We start from the raw sequence: 25,567 nt of genomic DNA on the forward strand, positions 1-25,567 counted from the left end.
GCCCCCGTTGGGGAGGGGGATACCCCCTCTCACCCCTACCCCCATCGCTCGGTCATTCCTTTCTCTCGCACATATCTTCCAAGTTCCCCACTCCCTTATATATCATGAAGACGGATCGACGCCCCTAATCCATGGACAATTCATTCACACACATTCATGTGAACATTGTATTGAAATATGCACACGTCATATCATGATAACGACACCGATATCGCTTAAGGTTTCTCTTGGTATTATTGCCCCGGTGAAAACGCCGCGAAACGATCCCAATTTCGGAAACAACAGAATGTCTCGGACTCAAAACCAGTCAATATGTGCATTTGTGTGTGTGTGTGTGTGTGTGTGTGTGTGTGTGTGTGTGTGTGTCTGCTCTACTCCATCGTTGCTTTGCTAGTAGCGTGGCAGTCTTCTTCTTCGTAATGGTCGATGGTCACCCATGATTGTACCTCGGAAGAGCCAAAGAGCATGAATATTATCCATGATGCTATGGTAACCCCAAATGATATCCAGAATACCGTCTGCCAGCCATCGATGTCAGCCTATGGGATCACAGGAGTATAAAAAAGATATATAAGCTAAAAATCAAAATTTAAAATGATCGGACTCGATACGTTCTCTACAAATTTGGGATGGAGGAATAACCATTGGTAAGAAACCCTTTTTCAACCTTGTTCGTAATGTCTCAAATTGTGTCGTTTGGCATTGTTGGGCATCAAGATAAATTTCGGAACAAATTGCTTTAAGAAAGATAAAACAGCCCAAAGTATAGGCCTCGTCTACTTTTAGCTTTAAATGACAGCCGACTTCACAAAGTCACTGTCATTGCAACTCGCCTGATTTTCGGTGAACACGCCAACTAGTAATGGCGCCACGAAACCGCTCACCGTGGCCAAGGTATTTGCGATGGCGATTAACATTCCTGCGTAGGGGGCGGCAAATTCCATAGGAGTGAGTGCGGAACCCGAGTAGACGAAACCGTTGAAGCCGACTGCCAAGGTAATTGAAGTGATGGCAAGGGGGGCGTTACATCCAGCGATGGCGCAAAGCGCAAGAAACAAGGAACTTGGGACAAAACCTGCATGGAGGCATTCAGAAGGGCATATGCGGGGAAGGGCATGTCAGAGTCCACAAAGTCCATGATATGGAATATCCATTTTTTTTTTATAGCAGCCATGACAAAAACGACAATCACCGTAGTTACGATGCAGAATGTGGGCCTACATCAATATCTGTTAATTCTGCAACCATTTCTATAATACATGTATTTTCTCTATTACATAATGCAAATTTTTTCATTATCAGTCAAATGCTGTTATTTTTTTTCTCTGGGTAGAGATTATTCAAATATTTTCTAAGTATCAATAAAACTTAATTTCACATGGTTCCCTGCATTATTCTTTGCAGTACGACCCGAGGTAATAATTATTGCCTCTCTGATCTGAGAACTCAACTCAATACTGTGAAATACTTCTTCAGATTTTTTTCTGATACGTTAAAGCTATTCAAATCATTTTCATATTGCCTCTCGAAATTAGAAAATGGCGAGTCACCGCTATATGTCCCGGCTGACGTAAGTAGATTTGGGAGATATTTCCAAGAATTCTATTGAGTTGTACTAGACTTTCATTGCATACTCCTGCCATGTTGTGCAACCGTAAAGTTGCAGTAGGCCCTACATGAAAGAAATGAAATTCAAGTGATGTACCGATTGTGGTCATGATCTTCCTTGTGGTGGTTAGGCTCATGCCGCGGGCATGCAGGGCGTCTGCCAAAAATCCGCTCACAGTGACAGTAACGAAGAGAACGATGAACGGAATTGCTGAGATAATGCCTGCCTGTATGCGTGGTCAATATAAAACAGCCGGAAATGATATGACAACAGGGAACTGGGATGGGAGAAACCTGGGCATTGATTTTGATATACCTTTTCCTTACATATAAAAAAGGGAAATGCCATGGGACATATATACAATACGTGCAATTCGCAAATGAAATTGGCTTAGCGATGTTTTCCAAATTCACACTACAACTGCACTTGCATCTTTCTTGATTTGATCAAGGAGGTTCAAGATATGGAGTGACAACAGTGTTATTCACTTTGATCCCATGATAGACCCCGTTTACAGTGCGAGGCTCGGCCGCGGCCGTGCCCAGCCCCGCTTCAGTGTAAACGCGCAAAAGGCCAAATGCGAGGCCAAAATTGGCCTCGCATTTGGCCTCGCTCTGGAGGACCCCGTTTACAGTGCGGGGCCGGGCTCGGCCGCGGCCGAGTCCGGCCTCAATTGCGCGGCCGAGCCTCGCAATTTTATCCGTTTACACTGCTGTGCTCGGCCGCGCTTTTGATTCAAACCTTTCAATATTTTGTCGTAGTGGCGCTCTGCTTGTAAACAAACGCAATTTGGTATTGTCTGGTTTTCAGACCCTTTGCCAAATGAATTCCGTGGCGACGAAGTCGCCGTTCGGGCAAAGGCCTTTGCCGAAGGAAAAAAATCCTTTGCAGGACAAAACCACCTTAAACTATACTAGTTTTCCACGTTGAGGGGGTTAATATCCTGAATGGCGAAAGATACAGGCAGAGGGTTTGGAAGCCAGACTAAAATTGGCCGCGCAATTGGCCGCGCATTTGGCCCAGTTTGCGTTTACACCAAGAAGAGGCCGGGCTCGGCCGCGGCCGAGACCACCTCCAGAGCGAGGCCAAATGCGAGGCCAATTTTGGCCTCGCATTTGGCCTTTTGCGCGTTTACACTGAAGCGGGGCTGGGCTCGGCCGCGGCTCGGCCGCGGCCGAGCCTCGCACTGTAAACGGGGTCTTAGTGGTCTCGGCCGCGGCCGAGCCGCGGCCGAGCCCGGCCTTTTCTTGGTGTAAACGCAAACTGGGCCAAATGCGCGGCCAATTGCGCGGCCAATTTTAGTCTGGCTTCCAAACCCTCTGCATGTATCTTTCGCTATTCAGGATATTAATCCCCTCAACGTCGAAAACTAGTATAGTTTAAGGTGGTTTTGTCCTGCAAAGGATTTTTTTTTTCTTCGGCAAAGGTCTTTGCCCGAACGGCGACTTCGTCGCCACGGAATTCATTTGGCAAAGGGTCTTAAAACCAGACAATACCAAATTGCGTTTGTTTACAAGCAGAGCGCCACTACGACAAAATATTGAAAGGTTTGAATCAAAAGCGCGGCCGAGCCCAGCAGTGTAAACGGACAAAATTGCGAGGCTCGGCCGCGCAATTGAGGCCGGACTCGGCCGCGGCCGAGCCGCGGCCGAGCCCGGCCCCGCACTGTAAACGGGGTCTTTGATGTCGCCACTAAGAAATATTTGAAGTATGTGCTAAACTGGAGCTGTCTCACAGATAGGAAGACAATTGATTCATGTGGCATTGCATCATGACTCGTCACTCTCAATGGAAGATATAAGATGTCTTTATGATGGTAATTTCTTTTCGTTGTCCCTTCTTATGAAACATGGGCGGTACATAAAGGTACAGACACAGGGATGTGTGAATAAAAATTCTATAAAAAATGATGAAATAAGAATTAAAATTACCCACTTTACATGTTTTTACACTAATCTAACATATAAATGAATAAAGAACTACATTTGGAGATTATACCATATCAGTTTCATTTGTCGGAAGTAATCGGATACAATCGACTTTCCAGTAAGGATGCAGTTCAAATATTTTCACAACGTACGGCTCTGATTTACACTTTTTGACATAATCCTGGACAGGAGTTACTTTCTTTTTCATATACCTTATTATTAGCTGAAATTTAACTTCCTTAAATACAAAAACAAAAAAAATATAGCCGACATGATGTTAGCGTTCCAAATGAATCACCTCTTTGCTTAGAAAGACGGCGGCATGGAACCCCGATCACCAAAGTCAGAAATGCACATGTGGAATTCTCTTGTACATCAAAAGAAAAATGACCGCTGTTTGAATGTTTACAGCCAGTTGGAATTCTATTTCTCAAACCTCCTTGATTTGACAGAGGTATTATCTTCTGCGCATACAATTTTTTAGATTTCTCAAAGCGCCGATTTGTTTTCATCCAGGCTGACAGTCGGCGGTCGTGATGAGATCAAAGCACGAAGGCATGTACAAAATGTTATTGTGACGCTTTTTATAGAATCAGGTGTTTGAATCAATTAACAAGCAATGTAGGACCCCGTTTACAGTGCGGGGCTGGGCCGAGCCGCGGCCGAGCCCAGCCTCAATTGCGGGGCTCGGGCCCGCAATTTTGTCCGTTTACACTGCCGGGCTCGGCCGCGCTTTTAATTCAAACCTTTCAATGTTTTGTCGTAGTGGCGCTCTGCTTGTAAACAAACGCAATTTGGTATAATCTGGTTTTCAGACCCTTTGCCAACTGGATTCCCTGGCGACGAAGTCGCCATTCGGGCAAAGATCTTTGCCGAAGGAAAAATCCTTTGCAGGACAAAACCACCTTAAACTATACTCGTTTTCGACGTTGAGGGGGTTAATATCCTGAATAACAAAATAGTACGGGCAGAGGGTTTGGAAGACAGACTAAATTTGGCCGCGCATTTGGCCCAGTTTGCGTTTACACTGAGAAAAGGCCGGGCTCGGCCGCGGCCGAGCCTCGCACTGTAAACGGGGTCTATGTCCATGTGTGGTAGGTCCATGATTGGAGGGGCTCTCTGCGACTACAGTACACACTATGGAACAAGAAATACGAACACTACTTGCAGTGACACATACACTCACACACACATATACATATGTCTCTATGATATATAATTATATATATATATATATATATATATGTATATGTATATTTATTTATTTATTTATTTATTTATTTATTTATTTATTTATTTATTTATTCAGATACACACACATATGTATGTACACACAAACACACACACACACACACACACACACACAAGATGTAGACAAGGCTAAACATTAACTTTTTTCTCCGGCGGCCTTCAAATCCTCGAAAATGAAACTTATATGAGACGGAGGTCCAGAAAAGAAATACAGTTGTCCGAAATAAAAGGAAATAAAGAAATCAATTTTGAATTTCAGCTGCCCCACAGGTCCTGCAAAAGATGATTTTGGTGACCAGACATCGATTAAGAGGCCCCGGGCCATCGGCCAGGCCATCGCGAATGCCGAGCCCTAAGGGCTCGAGAATCCTTTCTTAAGGCACTCCACAAATTAGTTGTGTACATACCATTTTATATCAGACAAAATAAGAATTCTCCAGTCATTCTAAGGCCCTTCCACATATGCGGTGATGAAATCATTTGTGAAAAAGCATGTCATGATCTATGTTTTCAAATGCCTTTGAGAGGTCAGCAAGAATGGCAAGAGTAGGGCAATCATTATACACTGCATACAGGTGCAACATCTAAAGTTTGCTAAGCATGGGTGGTGTTATGTTTTTTTTTTTTTTCGAAAACCAAATTGGAAATCAAAACACACACGCACTCATACAAATGTTAAAACCGAGTTAAAATTCTAGTGTTCTTTAAGATGCAATCTTTCAGATAATCATGTAAACAAAGAGAGTGGACCTGCAATTATTATTCCCCTTATATATCATTTCTGTATTGGTACTGTAACGAAAGTGGGGTAAAATTTCCCTTGCTTCTCTGATGATGAGAATTTAGGGAACCTTCGTTATCAGTTAATGAGAAATGTATTGTAACGCATCGCACCACACACTCAGCACGCAGTTCAGTCGGACAGCTAGTAGAAAGTGAAGGGGGCACAATGACTTCCGGACCTGACAGCAAGTTTATTGTCTCATTCCAACTCGCAGTGTTATACAATTGAGAACAGAATCTCTTGGCTGACTGTCCAGCCCGACTCGCAGTGTTATGGTGATAAGTGTTTAGTCCGAACCCGCAATCGCAATCTCAATCCGACTCTACTCGATACACACCCTAATTTCTGCAAGGAACCAGAATTTATACCATTCATACGTCCCTGGGCCTGGCCTGGGCGGCACGCGACCAAGCCTCAAGAGAGTACAGTTAATTGACAACAAGGCTAGACCTAAGAACTTAGTCCTTGACCTAATTCGCTGAGGGCAAGTTGAGGACATGGCCAAGTCAGGTCAGTGGAGCGAGGACACTGTGGTCCCGAAGGAGAAGATAACAGTCGGGAGAATCAAAGGGACTTGGAAGGGAGAAGGACTTGTCGCAGATGGGCGAAGGGAAAGCGAGGCCAAGACCGTTACATTCCAAAGCGTTACATAACCATGATAGCAGGCTAATAGTCTAACTCACAAGACGTAGTTATTTGTAATATTATCATCAATCAACAAATCCGTAACACTACGACTCTATACCGCTACGCCCATCCTTGCTTGTACTGCACCCGACAGAAACAGTAGATAGTAAAATAGTATAGAATGAAACTGTACAGGCATCAAGCATCAATACCACAAACATCTTGGTTCGTACAGCTGTACATCATACACCTAAACCAGATGTTGAACTGCCAGAAATGAATGAAAACAATATAGGACTTACTTCCGAAACACTGAATCGCAAAGCCTCAGTCAGGTATAGCGGCAAGTTTGTTGTTGCCATGTAAATAGTCCACATTATCCCAAAGTCACCGATACAGAATGCGTACACTGGCATGCTCGTGGCGAACGACTTCCAGGGATAGGAAACTGATTTGTGGCCCTAAGTAGCAAAGAAAGTGATAAAAAAAAAAAACAAACAAACAAAAAAAAAAAAAACAGCTGGGCTGTCAGTTGTTGTGCTGTATTCTAAGTCATGAAAGTTGATTAATGCAATCTTTCTTCCTATCAAAAGGCAATATAAAAACAAAAAATCTGAAACTATGTGAATTTCAGGTGAAGGTTATAAACGTAACTTCGCTCAATATGAGGGATAAATAAACACAGCTGGATGTATTCTCATGTCTCATTGTATCCCTCCCTTGATGAAATATGTACCTGCCATTTTTGAACATCTATTCTTAAAACTATCTTCATGTGTTTTACGCCGATTTCTCTCATGCAGTGCCTTTTCTGCGTCCATTGAAGACGTCCCTCATCACATCCGTTGGATGGATCACGTTGTTCCTTTCTTCCCGTTAAGGCGTACTGTTAAACAGTCTCCAAGCAAGGAACGAAATGGAATATTTCTATGTGTTCTTTGAAAGTTTTTATAATGTTAGCATTAAATGAATTGTAATTGTTACTGCTTACAGAGATAAAGATATCCAAACAGAACGATCGTATGTGTGGGATTCTATATTTTTCATTAAAAAAAACCCAACCAAACAAACAAACAAATAAAAATCCTACCCGCTGATCAACTTTCAGTCCCGAAACAATGAACTCCCTCTCCGCTGCGGACATCCTAGGATGTGACATTGGAGTGTCGTACACGGTTAAAGTCCAAAGGACAAACCACACAATCCCCATCGTACCTAGATAGGTATTTATAGATAATAAAATATTAAAAAAAAATTATTGATTATTGTTTTTCTTTACGTCCCTTCATTACTTCATCACAAATGGTTAAACGTTGTAACCATGTGTGACAAAGCTGAACCGGCTTTGTCGCTGACAGAGTTAACTCAAACGCTCACCACCATTAAGCCGCATTATAGCACAGGAATGAAAAAGCAGGACACAGTTCATGTTTTCAGTTGATCATTTTCTTGCCGTCGTACAGCTATGTTGTGACGCCCTCAGCTTCACACAAGCTTACTCCTGGTCTTCCTCGTCTCAGGAGTTTCACAGATCCAACTCTTTTATATGGTTTGGGACATTTCCCAGAGTGAATTGGCGAAACAAAGTTACAGTAAAAATGTGTCGAATCGATCGTCAGCAACTTCTAAGTTACATTATTCTTATAAATCGAAAGTGAAGAGGAAAGGACCTGTGTTCAGCATATATTCCCTCCTCTCCACAATCAGACAAATAGCATAAAGGTTTATAAAAGAGAACATATTTCGTGCCTGGATCCTGTCTCATGCTTTGTCTATGGTCAAAGATAAACGGTGACAAAAAGGATTCACTTTTACGCACTCGTATAGTAGTGACCATAACTTGCATTAGATTTTGTCTAGCTGACTTTCATTCATTCATTCGTTCGTTCATTCATTCATTCATTCGTTCGTTCATTCATTCATTCATTCATTCATTCATTCATTCATTCATTCATTCAATTCATTCGTTTATAACAATCGTCAACAATATTGTCAAAACAACTTGCATTAGATTTTGTCTAGCTGACTTTCATTCATTCATTCATTCATTCATTCATTCATTCTTTCATTCATTCATTCAATTCATTCGTTTATAACAATCAATTGTCAACAATTGTCAAAACAACTTGCATTAGATTTTGTCTAGCTGACTTTCATTCATTCATTCATTCATTCATTCATTTATTCATTCTTTCATTCTTTCATTCAATTCATTCGTTTATAACAACCAATTGTCAACAATTGTACATCTGGACTTCTTTTTATAAGCTATTGTTTTATGGAAATGTGTGTACTGACCACCCGAGCCACTAAATCTGAATCATTGACCATGACTGGCAGCTGCCTCCGCCTCTGGCCCACTCGGCAGGGTGGTACACGTCCCAGGTGATATGCACCTCCAGTCGATTGAAGGAGGTGGCTCACCTCCCTGATTGAAATTGATATGGGGAACTGAGCCACGACTATCGATGTGAAGTGGTGCTTAAATACTTAAGCATTTGTTCTGTGTAAATTCACACCAGAACTTTACAGTTTCATTTGAGACATGCCTGTATGCCACACCATGGTAATGGCGTCTTACCGAACAAGTAAAACGTTGAAGGCCATCCTCCTAAGAATTGCGATTGCGAGATGAGGCCAGAGATGGGCGGGGCTATGATCTGGCCCGCTGGTACACCTGCATCAACGACAAAACCACCGCGAACTGAGTACAAGAAAGGTGTGGGGGTCAAATACTTGGTTGATAATAATGACAACAACAATAATAATAATGATAATAATGATTATCATAATGATATTAATGAAAATAATGATGATAATAATAGTGAGGTCTTGTTTACCCAGGGTAGCCTCTTCAGTGTTGCCACTGCTCTACCAGAGGCCCCTGCTATTATTATTATTATCCTAGCGTTGCCAGGCACCCATTTATACACCTGGGTCGAGAGGGACATAGTGGGTAAAATAAAAAAGCACTGGGCGGGATTCGAACTCGGGTCCTCCGATCGGGAGTCGGGAGTCGGGAGTCTTATCCACTAAGCCACAACGCCCCCGGCCACTAATGGTTGGGGGGGGGGGGGGGGGGGGGGGCGCTGCGCCACAGGCCCACCGCCTCCACCCCGCTAATAGTTAGAACGGAAGTTCCTTCAGTATCTTTATTATTCACATTTATTGTCTGGACAAGCTGCGCGAAGAAAAAAATACATGTTAATAAGTTCGTTAGAGAGGACCAGGAGCCCGTTTCATAAAACTTGTCAGCAGTGACAACTGCCACATTTCTATGACAAATTTGCTCTCAGCCAATCAGATGCAAGGATTTCAGTAGCGTATCACATCTATGACAACTTGTCATTGATGACAAGTTTTATGAAACGGGCCCCAGGTGCCTATGATTTGTTGCAAAAAAAAAATTGTTTGACAATGATTTACCTTGTATGGAGTCTAACTGCTTATAATTGTGACTTGTATGATGATGAAATAAGTTATCAAAAGGTCGTTTACGTTCCAATAATCATAGTAAAATCACAGGTTACAGGACAATGTCATTGCCGTTTTGTCTAAATTGTATTATCCGAGTGAGGTCACGTGCCATTAAATCTTTAATTTATATTTATTTCCACATAAACTCATTAAAAAAGCACAAATCAATTCTGAATAGCAGCCAAGCTGCATCTGCGTCTGAGAAACAACACTGCATTTAAGTGGGATTCACACATAAAGCAACAAATGAAAATATAAGGATGAAATCTATTCTCACTGTCGGGTCAAATCGGATCATTATTGCATTCTGCTTCTGACTTACCAGCGAAGGCTATGGCAAGAAGCCTGCTACGTTCGTCAAGAGGGGACCAGCGGGCCATCAGTGAGTATATAGCAGGATATGATCCGCTCTGTCATATACATCGAAAATAAAGCTATTGACATCATAACACTGTGTGTAACGCCGTTACACTTTATTGAATATAAAATACAATTGTTATATCTATTTCTTGCTGTTATAAAAGGTTTGATGTCAACATGAAAACTAATGTTCAATGGGGAGGGGGGATTACCCTAAGGTTCATTAGTATGTGGAGTATGTAGGAGGGGACATACAAAATAATTATAATCTTGAGTATTTCCTATTTGAGTCCCGTCCATATCGAGAAATTGCCGTCATGTTTATAAAATCTCTGCTCTCACCTCAGCTAATCCAGCTACAAGTCGTGTGGCTGTAATGGTCGTAACACCATTGTTAGCAGCGAGCGGCGTACAAAGAGTGCAGATTGATGATATGAAGAACCCAATACCAATAATCCAGGGACAGGTCCTTGGGTAACGATCTGACAGAAGGCCGCATGGGAGCAATAATGCTAAGTATGTGTAGAAAAATGCAGCAAGGATGGATTCCTGTGAGTGAGCATCCCACGGAAATTCGCCCTCCTGAAAAAGAAAAAGAAAAAGAACCAACAACAAACCACTTCTTTGAGCAGAAATTGCTGTTTATCAGCGTAGATGATCAAGAAGCCTAGCATCTAACACGCACATCTTTTACGAACTTGGTTTGAAAGATTACGTTCAAAGAAACCATCGATTTCCCAATTTTCAAAAAGTGTACTATTGCGATAACTTTAAAGTACATGTGCTATGAATACAGTAATGTCCATTTTGTTCTTTCTTACCTTAAGGCATTGCTGTGGCCACCATATACATTGTCAATCCGCATTTGTCATTCTGTTCTTACAGGTCGTAGGGTGAGGGCGTGTCGCAGTATTAATCCTCTACGACAAAATATTGAAAGGTTTGAATCAAAAGCGCGGCCGAGCCCGGCAGTGTAAACGGACAAAATTGCGGGGCTCGGCCTCGCAATTGAGGTTGGGCTCGGCCGCGGCTCGGTCGCGGCTCGGCCCAGCCCCGCACTGTAAACGGGGTCTTGGACCCCGTTTACAGTGCGGGGCTAGGCCGAGCCGCGGCCGAGCCCCGCAATTTTGTCCGTTTACACTGCCGGGTTCGGTCGCGCTTTTAATTCAAACCTTTCAATATTTTGTCGTAGTGGCGCTCTGCTTGTAAACAAACGCAATTTGGTATAGTTTGGTTTTCAGACCCTTTGCCAACTGAATTCCGTAGCGACGAAGTCGCCATTCGGGCAAAGGCCTTTTCCGAAGGAAAAATCCTTTGCAGGACAAAACCACCTTAAACTATACTAGTTTCCGACGTTGAGGGGTTAATATCCTAAATAGCGAAACAGTACGGGTAGAGGGTTTGGAAGCCAGACTAAATTTGCCCCGCATTTGGCCCAGTTTGCGCTTACACTGAGAAAAGGCCGGGCTCGGCCGCGGCTCGGCCGCGGCCGAGACTGCCTCCAGGGGGGCGTTTCATCAACGAGTTCGTCGGAGTTTTCACCGACAAATTTGCTATCAGCCAATCAGACCAAGGATTTCATTAGCTTTTAACAGTTGTCAGTGTAAATCCTTGCGTCTGATTGGCTGATAGCAAATTTGTCGGTGAAAACTCCGACGAACTCGTTGATGAAACGCCCCCCAGAGCGTGGCCAAATGCGCGGCCAATTTTGGCCCCGCATTTGGCCTTTTGCGCGTTTACACTGAAATGAAGGCGGGCTCGGCCGCGGCCGAGCCGCGGCCGAGCCTTGCACTGTAAACGGGGTCTTGGAATACACTATTTTTAGCCTTCGGCTTTGAGCAATGATTGCGTGTATTCTCTTGAACATTAGATTGTGTGCTTATCTACCTATGATGATAATATCATGACCGTTTATTCCTATTCTTTTCACGCCTTCCGACTGTATTCATTGATATAAATTTTATTTATGCCTAGTATTCTTCAGGAAATAAGTAGTATATGTTGCATTACTGTTGTACTTTGTATCATAATTATACTTTACCACTTATCGATGGAAAGAATTATATTTGATTTGCCAAGATATATGCTGCGTAAGTACCCATTTTGTTTCTACTTTCCCTATCCCCGCAGCATTTACACACAGTTTAGTATGTACTCCTCTCTGTATCACCATTTGTCCTATATCTCCACCCTGGCCATTTATTATATTACCTCGCTTTGAGACTTCTTTTGACATAGCTTTTTATGCCTCCGCAAGAAGTATCGTCGGAGGCTTTGTGTTTTTGGGTTGTCCATCCCTACATCCGTCGGTCCGTAGTCGACTTTGTGGACGGTGTAACTAACCATTTGAGGTATGTAAATGAAACTTGGCATATTCATGTAGGTATATGAGTGGATATTTTTGGTAGCCATCTTGGATATCTAAAAACCTTCAAGGGTTGAAGAGTTGGATCCTTCAGATTCGAATTCAGCACCCTCGAAATGAGGCTAACCATCGAATGTTTTCTATTCTTACCATCTACAAAAGAAATATATGGAAATTTCCGATATACGCTGCCATTTTAGCAACCACTTCGGTAGCTATGGGTGGAAGAGCTCTATCATCTCGGTTCAGCATTCTCCAAGAAGGGTTGAACTCTCAAACAGCATTGGGCAATATATAGATTTTGATACTTGCTCGCACAGAAATAGTAGCGATTCTTTTTGCCCTGTCTGGAATCCTCTCCCCCTCTCAGAGCTGTTATCCCTTATATTCTCTGAGTGCCTTGGTACTTTGAATCATGCATCAAATACCACTGACCCTTTGCAACGAAGTCCTCACGAAATGCTGAAGTCTCATTGGTAATGGCTGTGACAGCACTATACGGTATATGTCATGGGTTCCGTCACACTGTGGCCTAGAGCGGACAACGAGAAAACCGAAGGCCGATTATCTTGACTACGTAAAGATATTACAATTACTATTAAATCTTATGTAGACGATGGTAGGTGCCATAATGCATGGAATACATCACGGCACTCTTCCACCTTTAAAAGGACGCCATCTCTTACGTATATATCCAAACTTGTGTATCCAGCAACTCCACTTTCGACAGCCTGAACTGACGTGACGAATTAATAATTCATCGACTCCGTATGGGCAGAGCCCGTCTTGCCTCTTTCTTTCACAATAATCCGCAAGCATCCCAGGTGCATCTGCTCTTCAAGTAATGTGTTGCAAACCCTTGAACATGATCTTTTACACTGCAAACAATACACACAGCAACGTATAAATCTCACGCATTCCCTTCAAAGCAATCTCCGAGTATCTCTGATTTAAAAAAAAAAATACATACTGAATGCTAACATTACTTACATCAAGGATACCCATGAATACTACAGTCTCTAGGACCGTGCTGCTTGTAATTCATTAGGCTAACTCAAGTGAAAGCTATAGATTAAGTATCTTATGTAATTAATGAGAGCGTTGCCTATGTTATCGAAAAGGTAATTGAATGATTATCCTCCTCGTCATGCTCACTACTGACATCACTGATAAGTTTTGATGTAGAGTTTGTAGGTCTGTTCATAATGCAAGGAATTTCACTACATTCATTCACGTTCATTATTTCCATGTTTGTATTGTTCATTCTTGTATATAAAGCCCCCCCCCCCCCCCACACACACATGGCGTACCAAACGAGTCACTGTATCATAGCGTTAGTTGTAAGGTGCACCGCCACATTTTTACTCGGTAAGGAGTCTGGGGCTTTCCTAATTCCTTATCGTTCTGTATAGTCCCAACAGAAGTTCTTTCATTTGCTCAATTTCTTACTAAACTCAAAAAAGTCCTGCAAGTCCAATTTGATGTATCATATTTCTCTTAAAACTACATCATTTCATTCAAATGCGACATCATAAGAAAGCCTGATTAATTTTCTTTACAACGACAACTCACTTGTTTGCATTATGCATTCCTGGAATGCACAGTATGACTGAGTACGAGGAAAGGTCAAATGTGAAATGTTGCAAAATAGAGCAAACGTGTTATGTTCAACAGTATAATTCCCATGTGCTTTGTCGTTTCAGGGAAGGAATGTGCTTGAAAAGAATGCATTGTGAGATTATCATTAGATTCCAGGCTTCATCCACGAATCAAAAACTGTAGTAGTATCTGCAAATTAAAATCAAACTTAAAGGTTGACCAAAAAGTCATCTAATGTCTAGGAAATGGGAGTCTTTTAAAGTACTCTCATTTCAGCATTGCTTATTCCTGTGGGCCTTTTTCATCAAAACATTATCAATGGCAGAATTGTTGCGACTTTTCACTTTTGATCCGTCCCCATACTCAGCTGTTTTGCACATTCCAAGAACACCCAATCATAGCAAGTGAGGTGTCATTCTAAAGATGATTATCAGGCTTTATTATGATGTCATATTTAATGAGGATAATGCGGGTATAAGAGAAATATAATATATCAAACTTTAATTGCAGAACTTATTTTGAGGAGTTTATATACCACTTCCCCATTTCCCTTAACTCCTATGTTCATACTAATCACTGTTGCGTTCCTTCAATTAGGTATTACACCCCTATGATCAATTTGAACCTATCAGCCCATACGTCTGTCAATAATCCCTTTATATCTCACGGTTGGCCCTCAGACTGCAAACGTTCAAGACGTACCTTTCTAATCATTGAACCTGTCCAGTCTCCTCTTTCTCCCTATCCCCGCCCTCATTGGTTGGACCGTGGACCTACTACAATGGACATTCATCTCTCATACTTATTCATGCACCTGTTTCTGTCAAAAGCGTCACAATAACATTTCGAATATGCTTTCCTGCTTTGTTCTTATCATCATCGTCCGACAGCCAGTCTGGTAAAACAAACAAACAAACAAACAAACAAACAAACAAACAAACAAACAAACAGACAAACAAACAAGACGGCGCTTTCTGAAAACTGAAAACTACATGCGCAGAAGATAATGCAGTTGTAATGTATATTATGAAAACATCGCTCAAGAAATTGAACTTACGAAATGCACGTACTTTACAAGAAAAAGTAAGTTTTTGGCAGGTTGATTGTAATTTGTGATAAAAATGTTCCCGTTTTCTTCGCACCTTTTTTCGTACCAGAGTAAACATGGACAGAAATGCTAGACATGTTATGTCTTACCATTATTAAAGGGTGTGTACAATTCTGGTCGAGGTGAGGATTTAGCTTTTAACATTTTGCGAGATATTCAGAAACCACTCTATGAGATGTCAAAGAGCATGCAATTCTAGGGGGTATCAAAAGTTTATTTGATGAAAATCGGTTTTGAAGTAGCCGAGATATCCAAAAACAAGGTGAAACAAAGAGATCCTAATAAAGTTGTGGCCTGTAGTCTTTTATTATTATCACTTTTTTTGATATCTCAGCCATTTGAAAACCAATTTTCATCAAATAAACGTTGAATCCTTCTTAGAATTACATGCTCTTTCATATTTCATAAGAGGTTATTCATCATCTCACTTAGGAATGTAAAAAACATGAATCCCCACCTCAACCAGTACTGTACAGCCCCTTTAAAGCAACGTTCACAAGATTTTGGCATATTTTGAGGTTTGCTGCTCCCCAGCGTTGGTGTTTATTGAAAGGCAGTTGGGTCTGAAAAGGCACCTCGGCCAAATAGGACCGAATGATGATTTTTTGTTTGTTTGTTAGTGACAACACAAAATTATTCAGTCGTCATTGTCCAAACATCTGCATTCATTATGATGCATAGAATCAGGTGGTGGCGGCGATGGTAAGATCAAAGAAAGACCTCCGTTCGTAGGTTCATCGAGTATTCTTGATCCAAAGTCTCAGGTCAGGGGCTCTTTCGTGGTCCATTAGTGTAGTAAGTTCATGGTTGGGTTTTGTCATGGCAATGGGCTAACCATTGTGTCAGAGTGAGTTCAGCGCCCTCTACTCTGTAATGTTACGTTTACACCATGTTCCCGGCGGCCACGGTAGCCCCGTTTGCCCGAAACGTAGTGTGCCGTTGGTAAATTGGATATGTTCCTGTTTTTCCCCTCCGTATTCGTCTTGTACGGCAGTGTACGTTCCAGTCCTCGCTCCGATGAACACGGCGTCTGGTCAGGCTAGACGGTACAATACTTCTTCCACGCTTTGTTGCGTTCACCCCGTTTTATTACGGCCTACAAGGTGTCTCATTGGCACCGGTGTAGCAGTGGAAAGTGCCCCCCTCCCCAGAGTTACGCACCCGCCCCTGCCCATGCTGGAACGCCCCTTCTCGGAGCAAACTGCCTCCTTTCTGAACACTATTTAGAAAGTACGTAACAAGCTATTTAAATATCTATACATAAGGCACATTCATAGTTGTGTATAGATATCAGCAGATTTTATTTTGAAAATCATATAGCAGATTGCGAAAGAGGGTGGTAATGACAAGACTACAGTACATTTTCTATGGCGATCGTCATCGTTTACGGAGTGATGAATGAACGACGCCTACAAGACGCTAAGAAAAAGACGGCTAATAAACAAAGACACAAACGAAGCTGGTAACGGGCGTATCAGGGCAATTACCTCCCGAGGACAATTTCTCTCGGCTAAATACTGGTCAGTGATAAGGTTAGATTAAAGATTAGGGTTAACGTTAAGTTTAGGGTTAGGGTTTGGATTAGGATTAGGATTAGGTTCAGGATTAGGATTAGGATTAGGATTAGGGTTAGGATCAGGAAAAGGGTCGAGGGTAATTGCCCAGGCAGTAATTACCCTAATCCCGTTAACGGACGTGCGTCGCTTGCATGAGGTATAAATTATGATGAAATAATAAGTACTCGTACGATGCTATCATGGCCAGCAACACGTTGCCTGTACGAGGAATATCGCATGATGCGAAATAATACGTTCGCTCGAATGTAAGCATGTATGTTTTATAAGACGAACACACCACAGCTCACAGAAGAAACACAACACAAGATAGGCCCACTGCATATGGTAGGTTCGCAATAACAGAAGTGTAAGTGAAGGCCATGAGACAAGTAGTTCTTCGGTAAAAATAGATGGAGGATATTGGCAGAGCGACCACTGATCTTATGTTAAATAATAGATGGTGCTTCACATTATTTTGGGGGAGGCGCTCAGCACGAAAGAACGCACTCAATAAGCGAGCCTGAGGAGAGGCAGCTTCCCCTAAAATCTCTAGACATGAGGGCCCGGGGATCTGAGGCACGTACTCCTAAAATTTTAGGAATGCCAGCCCTGTGCGGGCTCGCACCTCGGGGGAGGGAAGGGGGGGGGGGGGGCGCATTCCACAGCTACACCGGAACGGCTGTAGCATTTTTTTTTTTAACAGTTTAAAGATCTGACACGGCATCCACGGTAATCACGGCCTGTCACGTTCGTCTATCCCGTACACCGCGTTGTCTCACGTCCATCCCATTTTGTCCGATGCGATCTGAAACAGCATAATTGGCTGTTTCCTTTACAGTCTTCTCATGGCCAGATATTTTCTATTTCTCGTCCTTTTAGACAATATCTCAACCTAAATCTAGGCCGATAGGTATTGACGCCTGCCCCCCCCCCCCCCTCCCGGAAAAGACCGAAATATCAATGGTATCGATGGGAGGGTCTTCAATCATCCCGTTGACGGGGAAGGCTTAACCCCATAAGGTATGGTAGTTGGCCGAACTCCATAATCCTATTCCTCTTTTTTGTTTCCGAATACATTCCGGTCGTAACATTGAACCAAAATCTACACAAGTATTAGGTTGATGTATCAGATTCTGTCTTATTTGTTATTAAACAATGAAAGTCAAAATCCACACAGAATAAACCTCAATGTTGGTCAAGATGACAGTGTCAGTCGTTAAAGGGGCATAAATTCACATCTACGAACTTGAAAGAATTTGGTTCGTTCATCTAAGACCACAAAGTGCCGGATTCGAGCCCCGGATTCGAGCTTGGGCGAAAAAGAAAATATGTGATCCTTGCAGGAATTTCTTGATCCTGCAGCAATTTTAGACGGGTTAGTTTAGCATTCTTACCTGTGACGCTTGAGCAGAGTCGTTTAAAGATGAGCGGGCCGGACAGACTTTCACTGATGAATTTCCAGCGTCGTAGGTGGCACTGTAGCTACTGTTTACCATAACAGTGAGGGCAACGCTCATGTTGACTCGAGACATGTATGCAATGGTGAACGCAAAAAGAACCATAATGCTGACGTAGTAACGCGTCGAGCACAATGTGCCCACGTGAGCTATATCAATGAAGTAAAATAATTACGAAGAAAAATCAATTTCTAAGGCAATCTGGCATCCGATCACGTGTGATCAATGCAGCACATTATTCTATAACTTTAACCATAATCAAGATGCTAACTATAATTGACAACACCTATCACCATTCTTGGGGGAATGTGTGGCGATCCCGTTGCTCTGCTCAGAAGTTGCTTCAGCGAGTTGTTGTTGTTTTTTTTTTTGCGCCCATTATGACCAACCGCCATTCAGCAAACCATTACCGTATGCGATAGTCAATCCTTTCCATCATTCAAAGGAATGAACGATTTGAATTGAGGCGTTTTTTCTTTTTTCTCACAATTACAGAAGCAATTAGAAGACCTCCACCAATCTGGACTATCCCCTTTGTGTACTTAAATCACAGTACGATTATATATATATATATATATATATATATATATATATATATATATATATATATATATATATAAATCTAATTTGTTCTGAGCTAACATGAAAAACAATTATGACGAAATTACATTCATGATCTTTTAGGATACATAATGTTTGAGAGAGCTTTCTAACCACCCAATTTGATTAAAAAAAAGACAAACAAACGAGCAAAAACATTCAGTTCGTGGAAAGTAACATCAGGTGGCTGGTCTAAACGCTCTCGCATGAGAAAATCGTGATGGCCAGGAAAAAAAAAAATAACTGATAGCATGTATGCTGTTTCCTGCAAAAAAGATTATTCGAAATTACCTGAAAGGTGTCAAGAGACAGAAAAATGACGGGGTACAATATATTACAAAGTTTGCGTGTATCATTAAGGGCATTTACATTGCAAATAATCGTAATGGGAAAATACCGTCGTTTTTACAGTATTTACATTGGCGAAAAAAAAAAATGATAGAACCTGCCGAGTTTCAAAACAAACAAGCAAAAATCTCTCCCAAGGTGGCCGCTACACACAGGGTCTTTAACAGGGCTTTTCTCTCGGGGGATTTTTCAGTGGCCGCTATAGGCAGGTGGCCGCTAAGGCAGGTTTGACTGTTTATATTATATACTGTACTTGTATATATGTTATCTATAATGTATATGTATATGTTACCGCCATCGGCGGTGGTTACTTACAATAAGCGGTGGTTACTTACAATCGGCGGTGGTTACTTACAATTACCTTTGCTCGTCGACAAAAGTGGCTGCAATTCATCGATGCTTGGCTTGGCCTCGACTTTTTGTTCGTCGGCGATCTGACCAGTCATTGTTGATTAGTTATTCTACGTCGGAAGGTTAGGGATAATACATCCGAATATCTTGAATATTAACGAAATCTTGGTATGTGATACATTCCAGCCAACGGAATGAATGGCGAGACAATGAATTCGATAAAACGTCCTGTACGGATTACAAGAGTGCGACAAACGTCTATCCTTTCCTGATGAAAAGAGAGACTACAGTCTTCAAATCATCATGACAGTTTTAACTGTTCACGTTCTTGCAAATCACTAAAAGGGCTCGATTGTTGCAACATCGAGTCGATCAAAACAAACCGGGAAATATATTATTATGATGAAGAAAAAGAAATGAGGAGACAGCGAGCGACATGTGTGACAATACTACGCTTGATATTCTTCGACTTATTTTTATAGATCAAATTTGTAGATTTATCGTTGGAAATTGAAAAAAATACAAACCTGTCTTTTTTTTTCCAAGGCGACGACGCTAACAAAGGGAAAGATGTAATATTCTAAGGCCGAATTTTAAAGCACTCTTGCACTGCGAAAGACGAACTGACAGGTGATGTTGACATTACTTCAAAAGTATGACGACAGTCACACATGCTTTGCTCTAAAGTATACCTTAATCTATACACTCTTGCTACACCTATACAACTGCAATTTTTTTTTTTCATGAGCTAACAGGAATGTAGCAAACAGAAAAAATTTCAATGTAAACATTCAGAGTTCAACTGGGACGTACATTGATGATTTATGACCTGTAATCATTTCATAGGTTCAGAGTTCTTTTTTGTTTTCTGCTGAATCTGCAATTTCTGACGTCACTGCAGAGCAATGAATAAATGTCTGTTTCACACGTTTTATGGATGTAGGTCTGGCTCTATGTACAGGATATCAGACATGCGAGGATATAGATAACAGTATTTTCCATAGCAGAGTATAATGAAATATTATACGTATTTTCGTCAAAAAAGTGTCCCTTATCAACAGCAGCAACAAAAACAACAACAACTTGGCAGAGACTTCCCTGACAAAGCAGGAACAAATGCATGTACAGTGTATATACCGGATGAAACATGCGTGACGCTGGCTTTATTTTGAAACTTTCGGTTCCATGTCAATCATGGACAGCCTTTTAGTATTTTATCTTAAGATTAGAACAATATTAGTGACAATACAATTCCGTGACAGACAAATCTAATTCTAAGGTTGTAAATACACGTTGATAGGCTATAGCTTCAACCACATGCATTTACTGAACAAGCGATCATACACTAAGCATGATGTATATATTTTTTATCCTATCCATTGTTCACAGAGTAATAACGAAATCTGAAGAAAGAAATAATGTAGGTCAAAATCAACATGAAACTTGTAAGCATTAGACGTTTATGTATTATTATGTTCTATTTGGCTAGACCGGAGTCGATGATTTCGCACAGACATATTCAACTCTGAAAGTGCTTTTAAACTTTTTTTTTTTTTAACTCAAAGGACAGTTTATCTCATTCTTGAAATATAATCATAATGAATTTTATGCGCAATGCCATTTCAGCAGTTTTTCTTCTGTTAATTTTACTTTGTTTCGAAATGTCAGCAGTTTTACGATTCACGATTGGCAAAAGCGGATAATATCCGGTAGTAGCAGAGCTAATAAAAGGTTTGTTTAACTGTGACCCTATATGCTTTTCGTTTAAGATTTGTTTGCGTGCCAATGCGTGGCTTATCAAATGCAAGGGATTCTTGATTTATTGATTAAACTTTGCATCCAATCTTGCCCAAATCAAATATGCATTAAGTTTCAAAATAACAATAAAGATAAACAAATGACGCAAGTTGGAAATCAGAATGCGTTAAGGTCTTCATGCTACACCGTGATAAAATGGAACGGCAACAGGTTTTAGATACAAGGGTGAGAATATGTCTACAAACAAACCTTAAAGGGAAAATCTGCTCTGACAATTAATTTGTGTGAACATCCGACGAAAATTGACAAGAAAAGGAAACTAAAAGCTTGAGTAATTTTTGATGAAAATTTAGAAAGCTGGATTTCTCGATGTTGTGATCAGTCAAACACATATTAACAGTTCTATGTTTAAGTCTATGAACATCTGCAACAAGACATCGGAACTGAATATGCACTACATTGCAACGGCGTAAATCCGTACTGAGGAGTGGGGGGGGGGGATGGTCACCATCACCACGCTTACAAGCCCATAACCGGACTGGCGCAGCCTTGGGGGGGGGGGGGGGGGAAGCTTCTCCCCCCCCCCCCCCACACGCACACTTTACAGGGATCGGATGTCCCACTCTTTTGCATGAAATATAAAGTGGGAGGAAAGTGGCAGCAAAAATATGAAGACTTTTTGTTCTTTTTGTTGCTTTTTTTTTGCTTGTCAGATGACTTGCGGCGGAAAATCAGACCTTAAGAGTATGAAGACATTTTTTGTTTTTGAAATATCTGTGAGAGAGAGCGGAGCGACCGGGTTAACGGGGGGAGGCTGTGTATGGGGGGGGGGGGGTTCCTCTCCCACACGAGGAAGATTTTGCATTTTCAGACCTGAAATTCAGCGATCTGCTGCACACTTTTGGTGAAATGTTTGTTTGTTTTTTCTTTAAAAAACCAATAGAAAATGAAATATTCACAATATATTATTGAATAACTAAATCGTGGTATTTCAGCTCTTGCTCCGCCTGTGCGACATCACTGCGAAGGCCTACTATGGGGCCTATCACCGGCGTAGACAGGATTTGATCTTGGGGGAGCGGTTATGAGATCGTGAGGGAGCGAAGCAAACGAGGGGGGGGGGAGGGTATGGTAGGGGGGTTTCTCCCTCCCACGGTGAAATCTTTTTACATTGAAAATTTTGACATTTTACAGTCCCAAAACTGCCGTTTGTAGCTATATTCTTCGCTTTGGAAATTAAGGGGGGGGGGGGCACACCGTGCGCAACTGCTGTCAATCACTGGCAGCAGCATCAGGAGAATGGCATAGCGATTAAATACGAGCGAGCGGAGCGAGCGAGCTTGAAAATTTTGACATAATGCTTTTACATGCTAAAAACTGCCGTTTGTAGCTATACTTCTTCGCTTTGGAAATCAAGGGGGGCCGCACCGGGCGCAACTGTTGTCAGTCACTGGCAGCAACATCAGGAGAATGGTATAGCGATTAAATGCGAGCGAGCGAAGCGAGCGAGCTTGAAAATTTTGACATTTTACAGTCCAAAAACTGTCCTTTGTGGCTGTATTTTTTTGCTTTGGAAATTAAGGGGGGCGCACCGGGTGCAACTGCTGGCAATTACTGGCAGCAACATCAGGAGAATGGCATAACAATTAAATGCGAGCGAGTGAAGCGAGCGAGCTTGAAAATTTTGACATTTTACAGTCCCAAAACTGCCGCTTTTGGCTGTATTTTTTCGCTTTGGAAATTAAGGGGGGTGCACCGGGTGCAACTTGTATATTGGCAGTTACTGGCAGCAACATCAGGGGAATGGCATAACGATTGAATACGAGCGGGCGAAGCGAGTGAGTTTGAAAATTTTGACTTTTTACAGTCCCAAAACTGTCGTTTGTGTCTATATTTTTCGCTTTGGAAATTAAAGGGGGGGGGGCGCACCGGGCACAACTGCTGGCAATTACTGGCAGCATGCAACATCAGGAGAATGGCATAACGATTAAATGAAAGGGAGCGAGTTTGAAAATTTTGGCAGTTTACAGTCCCCAAACTGTCGTTTGTGGCTGTATTTTTTCGCTTTGGAAATCAAGGGGGGGGGGGACACACCGGGCGCAACTGCCGGCAATTACTGGCAGTAACATCAGGAGAATGGCATAACGAGTAAATGCGAGCGAGCGAAGCGATTGAGCTTGAAAATTTTGATATTTTACAGTCCCCAAAAACTGTCCTTTGTGGCTGTATTTTTTCGCTTTGGAAATTAAGGGGGCGCACCGGGCGAAAACTACTGGCAATTACTAGCAGCAACATCAGGAGAATGGCATAATGATTAAATGCGAGCGAGCGAAGCGAGCGAGCTTGAAAATTTTGACATTTTTACAGTCCCCCAAACTGTCGTTTGTGGCTGGTATTTTTTCGCTTTGGAAATTAAGGAGGCGCACCGGGCGAAAACTACTGGCAATTACTAGCAGCAACATCAGGAGAATGGCATAATGATTAAATGCGAGCGAGTGAAGGGAGCGAGCTTGAAAATTTTGACGTTTTACAGTCCCCAAACTGCCGTTTGTAGCTATATTTTTCGCTTTGGAAATTAAGGGGGGCGCATCGGGCGAAAACTGCTGGCAATTAGCTGCAACATCAGGAGAATGGCATAATGATTAAATGCGAGCGAGCGAAGCGAGCGAGCTTCAAAATTTTGACATTTTACAGTCCAAAAACTGCCGTTTGTAGTTTGTAGCTATATTTTTCGCTTTGGAAATCAAGGGGCCGGGGCGCACCGGGCGCAACTGCTGCCATTCACAGGCAGCAGCATCAGGAGAATGGCATAGCGATTAAATGCGAGCGAGCGGAGCGAGCGAGCTTTAAAATTTTGACATTTTACACTCCAAACACTGCCGTTTGTAGCTATATTTTTCGCTTTTGTTTGTCCCACTTTTACGGGGGAACCATCCCCCCCTCCCCCATCGACGCCTCTGCATATGAGGGTGCTTTTGTTAAGTGAAAGATCTGCTGCACACTCTTTGATAAATTAGGGAAATATACGTCAATCTCAAAAGTGTACAAAGTCTATCGAAAGGGATCCTGTATAGCGGAGCTTTTGCATGTTTATGATTGCAATACAACGATCTGGTGCATAGTTCTGGCGATATTTGGACAATTTTCCATTAAGAAAGTTCGAGATTTGTCCTCATCTCGGGAATTGCTTGGGGGATAAATGATTTGTCTGCCTAAACACTTCCGTAGGGGCGGGGCAAATGCCCCTTTGCCCCCCCCCCCCTCCCCCCAGACAGATTCGACGCCCCTGATCTTCCCTGGGTATGCTCATAGATGTATCCTGACTGAGTCACCAGTCACTGTCGTTTCTCAGGAATGATTCAGGAAATGGAGGGGGTTCAATTATGGCGATATAGTTTTTGTTATTGTTTGTTTGTTTGTTTTCCTACATATCTTGCAGATGGTCCCCAGTTACTCGCGTCATAGCATGTTTACATTATAGGCCTATGTGACGTTGTCAACGTCTGAGCCATACCTTACAGTGTATGTCGATGTTACTTTCTTCGCGAGCGAGCGAAGCGAGCGAGCGCTTGAGAAAATTATGTATACATTTTCCTACAAGTAGAATACTGTTCAGCTCTGTTACCTGTCTGAAGGCCGGCGTACAAACGTCATGCAATATGCCAAAATTGATACAATCACATTTCTGCTTCCTCCATTTTTTCCCCCAAAATTCAGGGGGGGGGGGGGATGATTGTACAGGCCATCCCCCCTCCTCCATTTCAGGGGGGATATATCCCCCCCATCCCCCCCGGGATTTACGCCCATGCTACATTGATTGTGTTACACGAACAATGGTGAAGTACCGGAAGATTGTGTTGAGATTGTACTCATTGTTGAAACATTAACTAAGTAATGTCATTACAGGCTCGGCGATACGGTGCAATTAAGGACGTCCCTCAGTTGAAGTGAAGTCCATGTCATTTTCTTCAAACTTTCCATACCGTAACTTTGACCCATCCGAAGCCCAAATATGTAAATAAAACCACAGGTTCATGTGCTTGTTTTTTTTTTTCTACGGGACTTTGAAGAATATGACAATCTGCTGTCCAGTACCAAAATTACAGCGTTACAGGATCAAGACCATGATTGGCAACAAAATCTGCAATGACAAACTTAAATCCCCATAATTCTTTCAAAATCCACGTTATTTCTAAAATTTTGAAAGAATTGCAGAGAAAGGTATCCAAAACGAGGAAAAGGTTTTAAAGTCGGGGTTTACACTCTCATTCTTGAGCAAACAGCGCCCTCACGCGACAGAAAACACCGAGATCTCTCAAATCCTTGTCAGGGACGTTTTCTGTTAGGGGTGAGCTAAATGACAAGGTTCATTAAACATATGCTGTACAT

The 25,567-nt window shown here is 42.1% G+C and overlaps 1 protein-coding gene across 1 annotated transcript; it reads right to left on the bottom strand.

The window, feature by feature from the left end:
• Positions 1–371: 371 nt before the first annotated feature.
• LOC140239592 (sialin-like) lies at positions 372–18,196 on the bottom strand. The gene is made up of 9 exons (XM_072319422.1): positions 18,059–18,196; positions 10,379–10,618; positions 9,999–10,086; positions 8,781–8,876; positions 7,290–7,414; positions 6,502–6,660; positions 1,706–1,835; positions 834–1,075; positions 372–539 (listed from the first exon to the last, which is right to left on the bottom strand). Exons 1-9 carry the CDS (start codon positions 18,194–18,196, stop codon positions 372–374), a joined length of 1,386 nt encoding a protein of 461 aa, XP_072175523.1.
• Positions 18,197–25,567: the final 7,371 nt, after the last annotated feature.

This window comes from Diadema setosum, chromosome 16 (genome assembly GCF_964275005.1).
Source record: "Diadema setosum chromosome 16, eeDiaSeto1, whole genome shotgun sequence".
Lineage (NCBI taxonomy): Eukaryota > Metazoa > Echinodermata > Echinoidea > Diadematoida > Diadematidae > Diadema > Diadema setosum.

What these genes read in the sequence shown, in the direction of transcription:
- LOC140239592 (XM_072319422.1), bottom strand. Translation starts at nt 18,196, where the DNA reads ATGTCTCGAGTCAACATGAGCGTTGCCCTCACTGTTATGGTAAACAGT. An exon ending in TCTTGCCATAGCCTTCGCTG is followed by an intron (nt 8,877 to 9,998) that starts GTAAGTCAGAAG and finishes TCGTTGATGCAG; the next exon opens with GTGTACCAGCGGGCCAGATC. An exon ending in TGCGATTCAGTGTTTCGGAA is followed by an intron (nt 1,836 to 6,501) that starts GTAAGTCCTATA and finishes CCACGCATACAG; the next exon opens with GCAGGCATTATCTCAGCAAT.